This window comes from Apus apus, chromosome 4 (assembly GCF_020740795.1).
Source record: "Apus apus isolate bApuApu2 chromosome 4, bApuApu2.pri.cur, whole genome shotgun sequence".
Lineage (NCBI taxonomy): Eukaryota > Metazoa > Chordata > Aves > Apodiformes > Apodidae > Apus > Apus apus.
This window is the reverse complement of record NC_067285.1, coordinates 41,465,705-41,479,260: the sequence shown is the minus strand read 5'-3', so window position 1 is coordinate 41,479,260 and position 13,556 is coordinate 41,465,705. Positions and strand designations below refer to the sequence as shown.

General features: G+C 44.6%; 1 protein-coding gene across 13 annotated transcripts in view; it reads left to right on the top strand.

Annotated features, from left to right (window-relative positions):
* The window catches only part of SEC31A (SEC31 homolog A, COPII coat complex component), a 47,955-nt gene that overhangs the window by 5,239 nt on the left and 29,160 nt on the right, over positions 1–13,556 (top strand). For all 13 annotated transcript variants that reach the window (XM_051618774.1, XM_051618772.1, XM_051618770.1 and 10 more), the window contains exons 6-14: positions 2,828–3,026; positions 4,043–4,138; positions 6,187–6,327; positions 7,792–7,934; positions 8,922–9,021; positions 10,464–10,625; positions 10,820–10,972; positions 12,391–12,627; positions 13,206–13,280. In XM_051618774.1, coding sequence (XP_051474734.1) covers positions 2,828–3,026; positions 4,043–4,138; positions 6,187–6,327; positions 7,792–7,934; positions 8,922–9,021; positions 10,464–10,625; positions 10,820–10,972; positions 12,391–12,627; positions 13,206–13,280 — 1,306 coding nt within the window. The remainder of the gene's footprint in view (positions 1–2,827; positions 3,027–4,042; positions 4,139–6,186; positions 6,328–7,791; positions 7,935–8,921; positions 9,022–10,463; positions 10,626–10,819; positions 10,973–12,390; positions 12,628–13,205; positions 13,281–13,556) is intronic.

The following is a 13,556-nucleotide window of genomic DNA, read 5'->3' as shown; positions in this document are numbered from 1 at the left end:
GCACTCTTTCCCCTGGTGACCCAGAATGGCATTACTGGAGGTGCAGGCAATTGCAGCATTAAGTCAGTAGGTTCAGATGAGGATTTGATACTTCCAGGGGAGCAATTGCCATCTCCCCCACCTCTGTCATGAGTAGAAATTGATTTGACTTGAGTCTTCATTGTCTGTTCTAAAAGTGGAACTTCAAGACCTAAGGACCTACATCTGTTTCCTAAAGGTCTTGACCAAATGCATTTTGCTGATTGCCTAGGGCTGAAGTGTTGCCTGTAAACAATTTCAGAGGGGTAGAAATTGTTTGCATTTGCAGGGACTTGTGAGCCCACTTAAGGATGCCCTCCTGATTCGGGTGAATAATGGTGATGGTAGCTTGTGCAGGAGGAAGCATGAGGTGTTAGGCTGCTGGCTTTGTGCCCTGTCAGCTTTGTGGTGATTACTTGGGCTGGCAGAGCAGTTGGGCTGGTGGGCAGCTCACAATCTCTGCCCTGCAGTTGTCTGAGGTTTAGTAGGTGGGAGAACCAGCCACAGTCTTTGTTTAATGCCCTGCACTAGGGTTATAGCTGATTCCTGTTGACCTTCTTAGAATGGGATGTAATGTTTGACATTTTACAGTTGCCTTGTTTTAACTGTGACAGATTTTTCAAGGCTTGCCAAGTGACATCTTGCTTACTGAATTTCAAAAAACACTTCTTATAGCCAGGAAAGTATTTGGAAAGTACACTTTGAACGTCCTTCCCTTGGTGAGCAACACTAGAATTTTATTTTACCCCACAACATGTGTTATAAAGGAGGTTGGTTATTCATTTATTTATTAAAGATAAGTGCTCCAGGTAGCAGTCAAGCTTTAGTTTGATTTGCAGCAAGTGAAAATGTCTGGGTGATTAAACCCACAGAAGATAAATCTGCAACAAGCTTTGTTAATTGTCCTTCAAGGCAAGTGTTGCATTGCAAGTTTTTTAGAGCCACACATTATCTTGGCAAGAGCAAAGGACAAGAGGAAAGGAACTCCACAGTTAACTCCTAGTTTGTTTGTTTTTTTAAATTTTGTTCCTCAGCGTTTTCTGCCTTTTTTTGGCATTATCTGAAGTACTGTTTAATCTTGTAGGTGCTGTAATACTAGGGCCTGGACAACTCTTGTCAGTTATTCCATATCTCATAACCTTGTGTTGTTAGGTGCAGGAGTTTAAAAATCATACCCGGGGAAATGGTCTGTCTGATATCACAGACCAATATCCATTTGCACCTTTGTCCTTTGGTAAAGGCTCTCTGAAATCTGAACACTGTACCAGGAGACTGAGCACTTGGCTGTTCTAGTATTTCTCTCCCAGTGTATTCTCTTTTTCTGCCTGTCTGCATGATGTATTTTATCATCTTGACATTGCAGGGATTTAAAGAAATTACATGAAGGTTGTCCAGAAATAATAAAACTATTAGTAACACAGTGAATGCTAAATTAACTCTTTGCCACCTTCCAGTTTATGTGGGTTTGCTCTCTGCTTGCAGAAGAGATAAGGGGAGGGTGTCTTTTTAAGTAGAAGAATTTCATTCTTTGCATGGCTGAATGCACAGGAATGTTGTTCGGTTTATGCAGCAGTTCTTGGAGTTGAAGGCAATTTGAGTATCTGCAGGTGGACACAGTGGTGTGAAAATACTTCATTTCTGGAAGTATGTTTCATTCCTCTTGATTTAGCCTGGAAAATAGATTGTGGTCCAAGACACACGTCTGTGATGTGCATAAGCTACTTGCTGAGCCTCCAGTGCAGCAGATGAAATGCACATCCAGAAGCACAGATGTGGAATTTTTCTACTTCTACTTTTTTTTCTCTTGTATGGAGAGTTGCTAACAAACAGCAAAGGTTTACCTCCAGGCTGTGATTGGATGGGCTTAGAGTCCTTACTTTGATTACTCCTGTTTTGCAAAGGTGAGCTCAAGATTGCAGAGCCACAGAGTGGTGAGGGGTGGAAGGGACCTCTGAAGACCATCTAGTCCAACCCCCCTGCTAGACCAGGATCTCCTAGATTAGTTACTGCACTGAAGCAGTGAATAGTTAGCTTTCTTATTTAATCATCCTACAATACCTCTTCATTTGGACACAAGGAACACAATATTGTAAAACATAACTACATAGTACCTTGTTACTGCTTTGTAAATAATACAACTATTCAAAACAAATTTGTTCCTAGTATTACAAAGAAAATTTTAAGGAGATTTACATAACTTAGCAGTATAAAAACAGCTTTCAGTACTTTCCTCAAGACTACAGCAATACACAGAGGCCTAAGAAAACTTGTTTCTCCATGTACTCTTATGAATCTGTTTGTGTTCCTGACTTAGCTATTTCTCTGCAAGGAAAACAAAGTTTCATGATGTTCACATCCTGCCTTAACACCATGTGGTCAGAACAGTTCACAGCCATTTGTAAAATTAACTGCTAAGTAAGCCATTCACAAGGTTTAGTCAGTACTAAAAAGTATACACAGTCTATTTATTATTCAGGTTTTAGTGTTCGCTTATAAGGAAGGGAATAAGTTGTAATTCCTCTTCTGCCATTTTTAAAGCTTTACATTTAAATAGAAATAAAGTTACATAAAGCCTGTACTTGCAGCTGGGAGATGAGATGTTGCTGGTTGTGCTGCATTTGGGTGACTGTTGTGTTTCTGATGGAAGGGCTTTCAAGTAGGGAGACATATTCTTAAGGAGAAACGCAGGCAGAGCTTTTCTGACACATCTGCTCAGTTAGCAGCAGGGCTGGAACTTGAGCTGGGGTGGGCAAAATGTGGAGCCTGGTGGTGGATGGTTGTAGACAGTGGGGACCTCTGTGTCTTGCAGGTACCACAAGCTGATCTGGGGGCCGCACAGCGTGACCTCGGGTGAGAGAGTCTGTGGAGTCCTGATTGCTGGGGGTGAAAATGGAAATGTCATTCTGTATGACCCAGCCAAGATCATGGCTGGAGACACTGAAGTAATAATTGCTCAGAAGGACAAGCACACAGGACCAGTAAGAGCACTCGACGTCAACATGTTCCAGGTTGGTTTTCTGCTCTTCTTCATGCCATACTGGCATAGACAAGTGGCCTGTCTTAACTTGTAACCCTAAATGTTTCTGTTCCTTCACTTCCCCTGAAAAGCGTGAACTGAATGCAGTGTTTGAGTCCTTTATTAAGGAAAAATCTGTCCTGTTCCTGGCATTTCAGGATGAGGAATGACAGAGTTTAAGATGTCTGGTTCATTCCTTCCCTTACTCAGTTTACGTTGTGGGTCTTTTTAACTCTGCTTGCCTGTAGAGGTGGTCTCCTGTGGTGTTACTAGCCAGTCTCCTTTTTTAGCACCTGTGTACTGTGCTAATTTTTTTCTTGCCACACAAGGAATATTTAGGTGCTGTCACTCATGCTTCCTTTGACATGAGATTTTAAGTATCTCTTTTGGGGGCTGGGTAGGATCATTCTTCCAGACAACTAAGTTTTGTTATTTAGAAAGAGGAGACAACAGGGAACATGGGGATGTGGCTTCTCTAGCCGAAGAGCTCTCAAAACCAGACAGCTTTCCTCCATCACTAAGGAGTGTTTGCTGCCTCCTTAGATACAGTGGGTTGTTTTTGCCTTGTTAACCACCAGCTGTGTGAGAATTCAGTTGACTTTGTTTCCTAAGTGCACTTCTGTCTCTACACGCCTGCTTTCAGCAAGGCCTGTGTTCCTTGTGTCCTCTCTGAATCACTTCATTTCCATTCTTGCCCATTATGGAATAAGGACTTGCTTTTCACCAGCCTGGGGATGTATTTGGCATGCACTGGAGGAGCACTCTACAAAACAGGGGTTTTTGTCTTGGCATGCCAGTCTAAGGCAGTATATGGACTGTTCAAATTAACTCCATCTTGCCTACAATCTCAAAAATACTTGCTGTTTTCCCTAAGCTGCTCTGTGTGAGCCCAAGGCTGCACCCTGAGCAGAAACGAGCGTGGTCCCATCTGTCTGATGCCTCCCAGCAGCTGACACTGTGAAAGCTGGTGCTGAGAACAGTCTTAACATCTACTAATCTGTCTTACAGACTAATCTGGTGGCCTCTGGTGCTAATGAGTCTGAAATCTATATCTGGGACCTGAACAATTTTGCCACACCAATGACACCTGGAGTGAAGACACAGGTACTGGCTTTGTTTGTTTAATGCTGCAGAGCAGACTGATGACAACTATGCATGTCGCTGAAGTTGAGAGCTCACTTAATCCTACAGTTTCAAAGGTTGTTGGGTTTTTTTAAAGGCTGGGGTGGGGGGAAAGCCTTTTGAAATCTACTTGGGTAGCAGTTAATTATACTTAACGATGAGCTACATTTCTGGCGATGTTAGATGCAGTCTGAAAGGATCTTCAGGATCCTGAAGCAGATCTCTCTATTATTTATTAATTATATATATTAATTATCTCTATATTTTATATCTCTATATTAATATAGTATAATGTATTAATACATATTATATATCTCTCTATATTAATTATCTCTATTTTATTAAAATCTCTTTCTGCATGTTATTCTCCAATGGCTATCCCAAAAGCCAACAAAAATAAGCCTTCTAGCAGTACTTATTTTTTGTAACATGCTTATTAGACTGTGGGGTTTGGGATGTTTTTTGCCTTGTGACATGCCTTCAACTCAGAGCATCCAAGCAGGAGCCCATGTCCTTAAGGAAGGTAGTCACTGAGGGGCAGCATAGGTAGCTTTCAGTGAAGGCTTTTGGAAGGAAGGCAGTAGTGGCAGCACAGTTTTGCCACACTGTGTCTAGCTGTGACTTTATGACCTGTTCCCTACAAGGGTGACTGGATGATGCTGCTTTTCTAGCCCCTGCAGTCCTTTTTTCTGGCTGTGCCTTTTAAGTCCAAGCGTGCACGTGCAGTGAGTGGTTTGCTCTGCTTCCCATGCAGCAGCCCTGGATGTGCAGTCGTGTTGATTCACAACAGACCTGCAGTTCTGCCTGGCTGCACAAGCAGTTGATTCATTCCTTCATGTGGTGGGATTTTGTTTCCTTTTTTTAAATGGCATTTGGCCAGGGATAGCTCAAGTATCCCCTTAGTCTTTGAGAAATGTTGCGTTTTATCGAGCAACAAGTAAGAATGAGGTGAGCCTCCCAGGTTACAGCACCTCTCAAGTATCCATAACCATTGCATGTTTTCTAGTCTAGCTCTGCATGTTTCACTGCGTGCATGAAAGAAGACTGTGAAGGTTCAGATTGAGGAAAATAGGAGGAAGATAAAAAGCAGCTACTGAGAAGTCAGAAGATGAGGCAGTAGGTTTGGCAGTTACCTCCATGGGTTTCAGGGAGTGTTTAATTGCTGTCCTTCAGGGCCAGTGTTTAAGCTTGTCTCTCTTAAAGATCTCTGGGGGAAAAACAATAGCCTTTTGGACTTTGTGCAAGAGATGGAAGAATGGGAGGAAGTTGTTTCAATGCCTGTACCTTTCTGTAGCTGCTAAAAAACTGTACAAGAAGTTTGTGGTTACTAGAGGATGGATTTATTACTGCGTGATAATTTGGGGGCAGCCAAGAGAGGAAATGGGATTAGAAGTGAATGGGATTCAATTTAAAGACTTTTAGTTTAAACTCTGAGGGTCTGGTTACTTTGTTTAGTTTGAGTTGTTTATTATCATCTGAGCATTTTGGAGGACACTCACCTGAGTTAAAGATCCCTGTGTAAGAGTTTTTATGTTTAATAGTAATTTTTTAGGCTGGGAAGTCTTTTCAGTTCAGATGCTTAATTTACAACTTGAAACAACAGTGCAACGAGGACTGGGCTGACATTGCTTTTAATTCTCAGACTTAAGGTAGCAGTTGGGAGGGAATATAAAGACTCACAAAATTCTTCCAAGCAAACATTTTTGTAAGTCAAAACCTAATTATCCAAGGCAAAAGAGCAGTTCAAATACCTGGTTATACTTTCATGGAGTAATTCTCTGGTTTTGAAAACAGTTGTGCTTAGTCTTCAAGTGACCAGTGTGTGTAAAGCAGAAGATGCAGATATTAGAGAAATACTAGCAGCTTGTAAATCAGAGTTTTCAGGTATTCCACCCTAGAGTGTGAGCACCTGTGCAGTGCCTCGGGGGAGTCTCCTAGCAGATGGGTCATGTAGCAAGTTCTGAAAATAACAGGTTTTGAGTCTTCGATTTGGAAAGCTGGTGACAGGCTGTTTTCTGTGTGTGCAACAGCCTCTTGAGGACATCAGCTGCATCGCCTGGAACAGGCAAGTCCAGCACATCCTGGCATCTGCCAGCCCGAGTGGCCGAGCCACCGTGTGGGATCTCAGGAAGAATGAGCCCATCATCAAAGTCAGCGACCACAATAACCGGGTAAGTTGGTGCTCGTGCAGCTGCCTGAGTGCTTGTGGGGAGATGGGGAGAGCCTCTTGGCTTGTGGGACAGGTGATAGCACATGGTTTCCCACAGCATTCTCCTAGAGAAACTTTTGGCTGCTTGTGGCTTGAATGGGCACACGCTTTGTGGGGTTAAAAACTGGTTGGATGATGGGTCCAAAGAGCTGTGCTGACTGGGGCTAAATCCAGTTGGGAGCTGGTCACTAGGGCTGTTCCCTGGGGCTTAGTGCTGGAGCCAGTCCTGTTGAATGTCTTTATTGATGATATAGAGAAGGAGACAGAGTGCACCCTTAGTAAATGTGCAGGTGACACTTAAGCTGGGTGGAAGTGTTGATCTGCCTGAGGGCAGGGAGGCTCTGCAGAGGGATCTAGGCAGGCTTTATCCATGGGCCAAGGCCAATGCCATGAGTTTCAGTAAGGCCAAAATGTCAGGTCCTGCACTTGGGCCACAACAACACCCAGCAGTGCTACAGGCTTGGGGAGGAGTGGCTACCACAGAAATACGTATATTCAGTTAGTCAGAAATTACCTGGTTTTGTTTACTGAAGAGATGGGGTTGCAGCTGATGTACTCTGGGTGAGCACATTTAGTTTTGCAGAGCAGGTGGCATGATGACTTAGTGCATGGGCAGAGGGGGCTTCCTTCTTGGCATCACAGGTGGGATAAGCACAAGGGCTGAGCCCTGGCAGAACAGGTGACTGATGGAGCTGGGGTCTGAGCTCTTGCTGGTCTGGGTGTGGAAACAGGGGCAGGCTGCAGCTAAGTTTGGAGAAATCATGATCTGTGATAGAGAGCACCACAGGAGTGGGGGACACAAGGACACTGCCTTGTGTAGCTACAGCCACCATGTCTGCTCCTCAGGCAGTGTAAATGTGAAGAGCAGCCTGTGGAGAGTAGCATATTGGTATAATTCTATCTATTTTAATTTGAATATTGCTCTAGAAAACTTTGAAGAGTTCAAAACCAAGTAGCTGCTTGGTTACTGTGCTATGAATCTGGTAAACTGTGTCACTGTTATATGCATTTGTTGCCTAACATCACAATCAGCTCAGTAGGTGGTCTTCATCATGTGCTTGTAGTCCAGTGATGTCAGTGTTCACATTGCAATAACATCTGCCTAGTGGTTGCTTTTGTTAAAATATCAAAAATACTAGAGAAAAAGGTTTCTACAGGGGGCTTTACAGTTTTAATGTAAGACATAGAACTGTGAACAAGACAGCTCAAAGTTATCTCTTTGAGAGAGGACCTTGGGAAACGAGCTACAGGTCTCCTCATTCTGAAAACTGGGGGTATCCCTATCGGAATGCAGTCAGAAAGAGTGCCCAGAAACTGTTGCAAGTTGTGTCACAACCATGTTTTCCTGTGCAGGCAGACATATTTGTCCTTTGTCCTTTACTGCTGCTGAAGTTGTTTTACGTTGTGGCTCCATGTTGCCCCTCAGATGCACTGCTCAGGCCTGGCTTGGCACCCTGATGTTGCTACCCAGATGGTTTTGGCTTCGGAGGATGACAGGTTGCCTGTGATCCAGATGTGGGACCTGAGATTTGCTTCCTCACCACTTCGTGTTCTAGAAAGCCACACAAGGTATGAGTCTCAGGTAGCCTGCTGCTCCACAGTGTTTGCCCTCTTTGTCACTGCATTTCAGCTTCTTCATACCACTAAGCAGTGGTTCAGTGGCTCAGTTCCTTGTGGAGGCAGCGATTGCAGCAGCAGGCAGTGTTACATGCTGGCTTGCTGACTAGCCAGCCCCTTGACCTGAAAGACTTGCCTTTTGGGGGGCCTTCTGGTTTGAAGGAACTGCCCTGTCTGTCCCTCTGCTCCCTCTCCCCCTCACCACCCCCCAAGGAAAAACAACACACACGATCATGCTGAAACACTGAAGTTTCTAGTTTCTTTCTGTGCTTTTTTGGAAGAGGAGCTGAGGTGCAAAGCACTAGTATTGTAGTTAATTCTTCCTGAATAATAGCTTGAAGGTGCACCTGGGCACATCTTCACATGTGGACATGTACAGTCTCTCTGCCCCTCAGTCCCCAAAATGCCTTAAATTCAGGTACAAGGCAAGATTCTGTTAAATTCTTGTTGCTCCTCAGTTGTTAGTGAAACTTCCTTATTGCCCAAAAACAGCATTTGATTTGAGGGAAGAGAGAACAGCAGTAAGTTTGTGTTGCAGCCTCTACTAAAACTGCTGCCAGTGGTCCTGCTGACTTGAATCTCCTGCTAATTAAAAGGAGCTGACAAACTTTGTAGTCACTGACCTTAGCTACATGTTTTCACACAGTATGTTAATGGTACTGCAGGCAAACAAACCATTTTGTTACACTGGTGTCCAGGTTCTCCTGCATGACTGGAGCACTTAATTTTCAGGTACAATGGCTACACCTTTATACTTATTCATACAGAAAACAGAAAGCATCTATTTCAGTAAATAAAGTGCTGATAAGACTGAAAAACTTCTCTTGTAAAAGGATGGGCTGGGCTGGGCATTAGGTGGTGGAATGCTCAGCTCATGCAGAAACTCAGCTTATGAACGTGCTTTATTTCTCACCATTTGTGTTGTGACTTTTCATGCAGGGGCATATTGGCCATTGCTTGGAATATGGCAGATTCAGAGCTGCTACTCAGCTGTGGGAAGGATGCTAAAATTGTCTGCTCCAACCCTAACACAGGCGAGGTATTGTATTCACACTGCTTAAAAATCTGCTCAGGGGTGGCACAGTGACATGTGCAAAGCAGGTGTTGGTGTGCCTGCATTCCTGGGAATGATGCTTCTGTGGGATGTTTCTCTCTATCCCATGTACTTGTGTTTGGTGCATGTCACCTTCTGAGCTTGTCCTGGTGGTGCAGGTTTCCTTCCTAGCGTTGCAAATATTACATGTTTGTCCTTTCTGCTTCTCTCCTGCTAATGAGGTCCCTGCTCATTGTAAGGGATAAGAATGACCCCACTTAATGTTACTTACTTCCTACCTAAATGTCTGCTGCATAAATGGTGGGCTTTTATGTTCCAGGGCAGGAGAGGCTGTCTGTCCAGAGTGCAGATTTTAACTTGACCAGTTTTCTTGAAAAAAAACCCCTTACTTTGGAAGAAAAGAACAGTTTCCCACATGGACACATCTTCATGTTGTGTATAGAAATACCAAGACTAGTTCTGAATTGAGCAAGCATAGTAGCACCAGGGAAGCAATTTCTGACCTGATTAGGTGCCTACCATGGCTTTCAGGCTGGCTCCCTGAGGATGACCTGTGCTAAAACTGAGGAGACAGAGTTGATGTTCAGCTGGCCCCCACTGCCTGCTGACTCTGTGTTGCCATGGATAGCAGCCTGGAGCAGCCTGCTGCATGGTGCAGGACGTCTGAGTTGTTTGTGGTTCTGAATTCTCTTCCAGTTATCTTCCTCTTTTGGGCAGGTGAAGCTGGGCCTATTTTTTTGTAGGTCTCTAGTGGGGTTAATAGGAGGGGTGAGCTTGGTCAGTTGTGCCTCCGTAAGCCTGTGAGATACAAGACATGGAAGGAGGCACTTGAAAAGGGGAAACTAAAATGCACTTGGGAGCAAATCTGTAGCTTCTGCTGTGATGGAAATGTTCTCTAGATCAGCTGCTGCCTTCCTGAAGCAAAGCACTGGTATGCAGTCAGCACATGGAGCCTTTTTTCTTAGAGATTTGCCCATAAAAAGAGGATTCGTTCATGACCTGGTGTTATGATTTCCTGTGCCCTACACATAGTCCTGAATGGGTAGGCTTGCTTGGCTTCAGCAGGAGGGCGAGACTGACAAGTGACTCAGTACAACTGGTGAGACACTGGCCCAGGTTGTCCAGGGAAGTTGTGAATACCCCGTCCTTGGAAGTGTTCAAGGGTGGGTTGGATGGGGCTCTGAGCAACCTGGTCTGGTGGGAGGTGTCCCTGCCCATGCAGATGGGTTGGATCTAGATGATTCCAACCCAAACCCCTCTGTGATTCTGTGATGAACAGCAGCAGCTTGCAGTGGGACAGCCCAGACATACCCTGCCTGTGTAGTTTGTCCTGCAGACCAATCTCTGGGCAGGCAGGAGAACTGCTGCTGTTCAGTGTGATGCTTCATAAAAGCCCTGATTCACTGGACTTGTTTTTTGTTGCCCAGGTGCTGTATGAGTTGCCCACCAACACACAGTGGTGCTTTGATATCCAGTGGTGTCCTCGGAACCCTGCTGTCTTGTCTGCAGCTTCATTTGATGGGCGAATCAGCATTTACTCCATCATGGGAGGCAGCACAGATGGCTTGAGGCAGAAGCAAGTTGACCAGGTATTGAGAAATATTCAGCTAAGCATATGGACAGAAAGGTGGGAGGAAAGAAACATGGGCTCCCAGGAAGTCCTCAGTGGCTGTCTGTAGCCCTGCTTGCAGGAGTACCAGTCTTAAGCAAATAAATGCTTATATTCAGTTTATTGTAGATATGTAACTTTTTTTCCCTCCTTGCCCCCTTTTTTTCATCAAAGCTTTCATCATCTTTTGGGAACCTTGATCCGTTTGGTACAGGACAGCCCCTCCCACCCCTGCAGCTTCCTCAGCAGACCACCCCACAGAGAGTTGTTTTGCCCCTGAAGAAACCACCCAAATGGATCCGGCGACCTGTGGGAGCGTCGTTCTCGGTAAGCAGGAGACAAGGCAGGGCATGGTTGGCCAGGCAGGGAGGGAGATACTAGTGCAACCTGCACAACACTGGAGGCAGAAAAGAGTTCAACATTGTGCTCCACCTTGGGAGAACTTCCTGTTTCTTGTCATGGCAGGAGATGCTTGCTGTAGCTTCCAGACTGGGCTTTTGGGACAGCAAGCCAGCAAATGTGTGACAGAGATCCCTGGGATGAGGAAACAATAATGAGTTGTTTTGCCTACAGGCACTTTTCTCTTGGTTAGAGGACTGGGGCTTTGTTTCATTTCTATGCAGTGCTTTGTAGTAAACAGATATAGGTTGCAGAGGGGGAAACAGGACCAAACTGGGCAAGTATCTGAGAACTGAGTGCAGTTTGAAGCTATTAAGTGAATCACTGTGTTGAAGAATACTCAGTTCAGCTCTGATCGAGGTAGCAGGAGTTGCTGTAGCAGCACATGGCTGGACTCCTCCATGGCTGGTTGATGTGCAGAGGAGCCAGCTGAGAGGGCGGCAAGGTTGTGCTTTTGAGAAAGCAGAGTTATCTGCTGTTTGGCTCCACATTTGGCTTATTTTCCAGACCTACAAACCATTTCTCAGGAAAGAATCCTGAATATTTTAGCCTGTCCTCTTGAAATGGATTTCTTGGCTCGCTTCTCAGCATCATATGTCTGCTTACTCACAATCTGATACACAAATTAAATGCAGGTTTCTTCCTCCTCAAAGAGAAGTGATGTTGTCTAGACACTGATGTGTCATTTTACAGTAGTGTTTGTTCCTTTATTTGTTCTGGTTTGCCAGGACCCAGCTGTCAGTCTTTTTCTTGGCTAGGCTTTGTGCTTTTTGGAATGCTGACTGTGTAATTTATCGATCTGGCCTGTGTAAGTTAACTTTGAGTTATAGAATGAAGCAGTATTATAAGCCCCCTTCTATTTTTTTTGTCTTCTGTTGATTTCACTGCGCTCCAAATGATGACACAACCTACTGGCCATTTCTCTGTAGGCTTTTAACTTTTACACAGCCTGCCAAGAGTGAGGTAGACGTCATGCTGGAGCATTTATTTAATGGTGCATATGTTTCTTTGGTAATTACAGTGCAATATCATGAGATAGTCCATTTGTGCTGAGCACTATATGGACCCACAGCTCCAGCTCACAGTTTCCTGAGAAAAAAGAGGCACAGCAGTAACTTTGCTCATCAGTCTTATGAAATGTGCACCCACTTATCCAGCCTTACATGCATCTAACTATGGAGTGAAGGAAAAAAAAAAAGAAATCAAGGACTTGATGTTAGGAATGTTTCTCCATTGGGCAAGAAGCACTGTATAAAATCTTGTACACACGTGTAGAAGCATGCTTTTTATGTACTCTGCAGTCTGTATTTGTGTTCTTACATCCTGCATGTGTGCCTCAATTCTAGTTTGGAGGCAAGCTGGTTACATTTGAGCATGCCAAGTCTCAGCAGCAGCCAGGCATGGAGCAGCAGCAGCAGCATCACCTTGTCTATGTGAGCCAGGTGGTTACGGAGGAGGAATTCCTGGCCCGCTCCAACCAGCTGCAGGAGGCTGTGCAGTCTGAAGGCTTTGTCAGCTACTGCCAGAAGAAAATTGACATGGCCCCAGCTGACTTTGAGAAAAATGTGTGGGCCTTCTTAAAGGTAACAAGATAACAGCAGCTCAGGAGATCCCCTCTTGAGTTGGAAAGACAGTGCAGAAATGGTTCCTTCTGCTCATTGCAGTGTTCTAGCAGAAGAGATCCTGGGAACCAAAAGTGTGTAGGCTGTGGGAATAGTGCCCATAGGCCCTGTTGTTGGAGGTGACCCATCAGAAGAAAGAGGGTCCTCAGGACCAGGGGTGTTTGTGGGAAATCATGGCAGAAGCCAAGGCTTGGGGGGCAGGTATCCTGTGGTTTTTTTACATCTGTATTTTTGTACAGGGCGCTGGGGAAAAGAGATAAAGCTTTGGGACAGCCTCAGATGTGCTTTTCACTGCTCTCTGTGAACACTGAGAGGTTTCACAGTGAAGCAGATAAGCAGATTCTTCACCTACAATAACCAGATTTGAGCCTTGGGTGCCCAAGTCACTGAAGACCTTTTCAGTTACCTTGATTATACTCAGTCTCCATAGTCAGGAGCTCTCACTGAGTCATTTGTACCAATCAAGTAAAAAGCCAGTGAGGAAGAAAATGAAAAATGGTGAACTGCAATATATTCTTAAAACTTTTGTTTCTGTAAAGGCAAACTTTGAAGAAGATACACGTATTAAATACCTCGGGCTCTTGGGATACAAGAAGGATGATCTGAGGAAGAAGGTAAATGTACCTAGAAGCCATGCTTGTGTTAAATGCTTTACTAATGGCTGTAGCTGCAGAGAGCTGCCATAAATGAAGATGCCTTGTGTGATTGATATAGTTATTTGCCCCTAGGACTGCTGCTGTTGCTCAGGGTTTGATAGGCCTTGTGCTTGGAGAGTAGCTGGGAAAATGGACATAGCTGGATTGAGTGGCCTGAAGTGCTGGGCCTCTACCCCATTGTTTCAGTATTTGAGGAAGAGATTTGGGAAGCTGCTAGGCCATGTTTTCATGTAG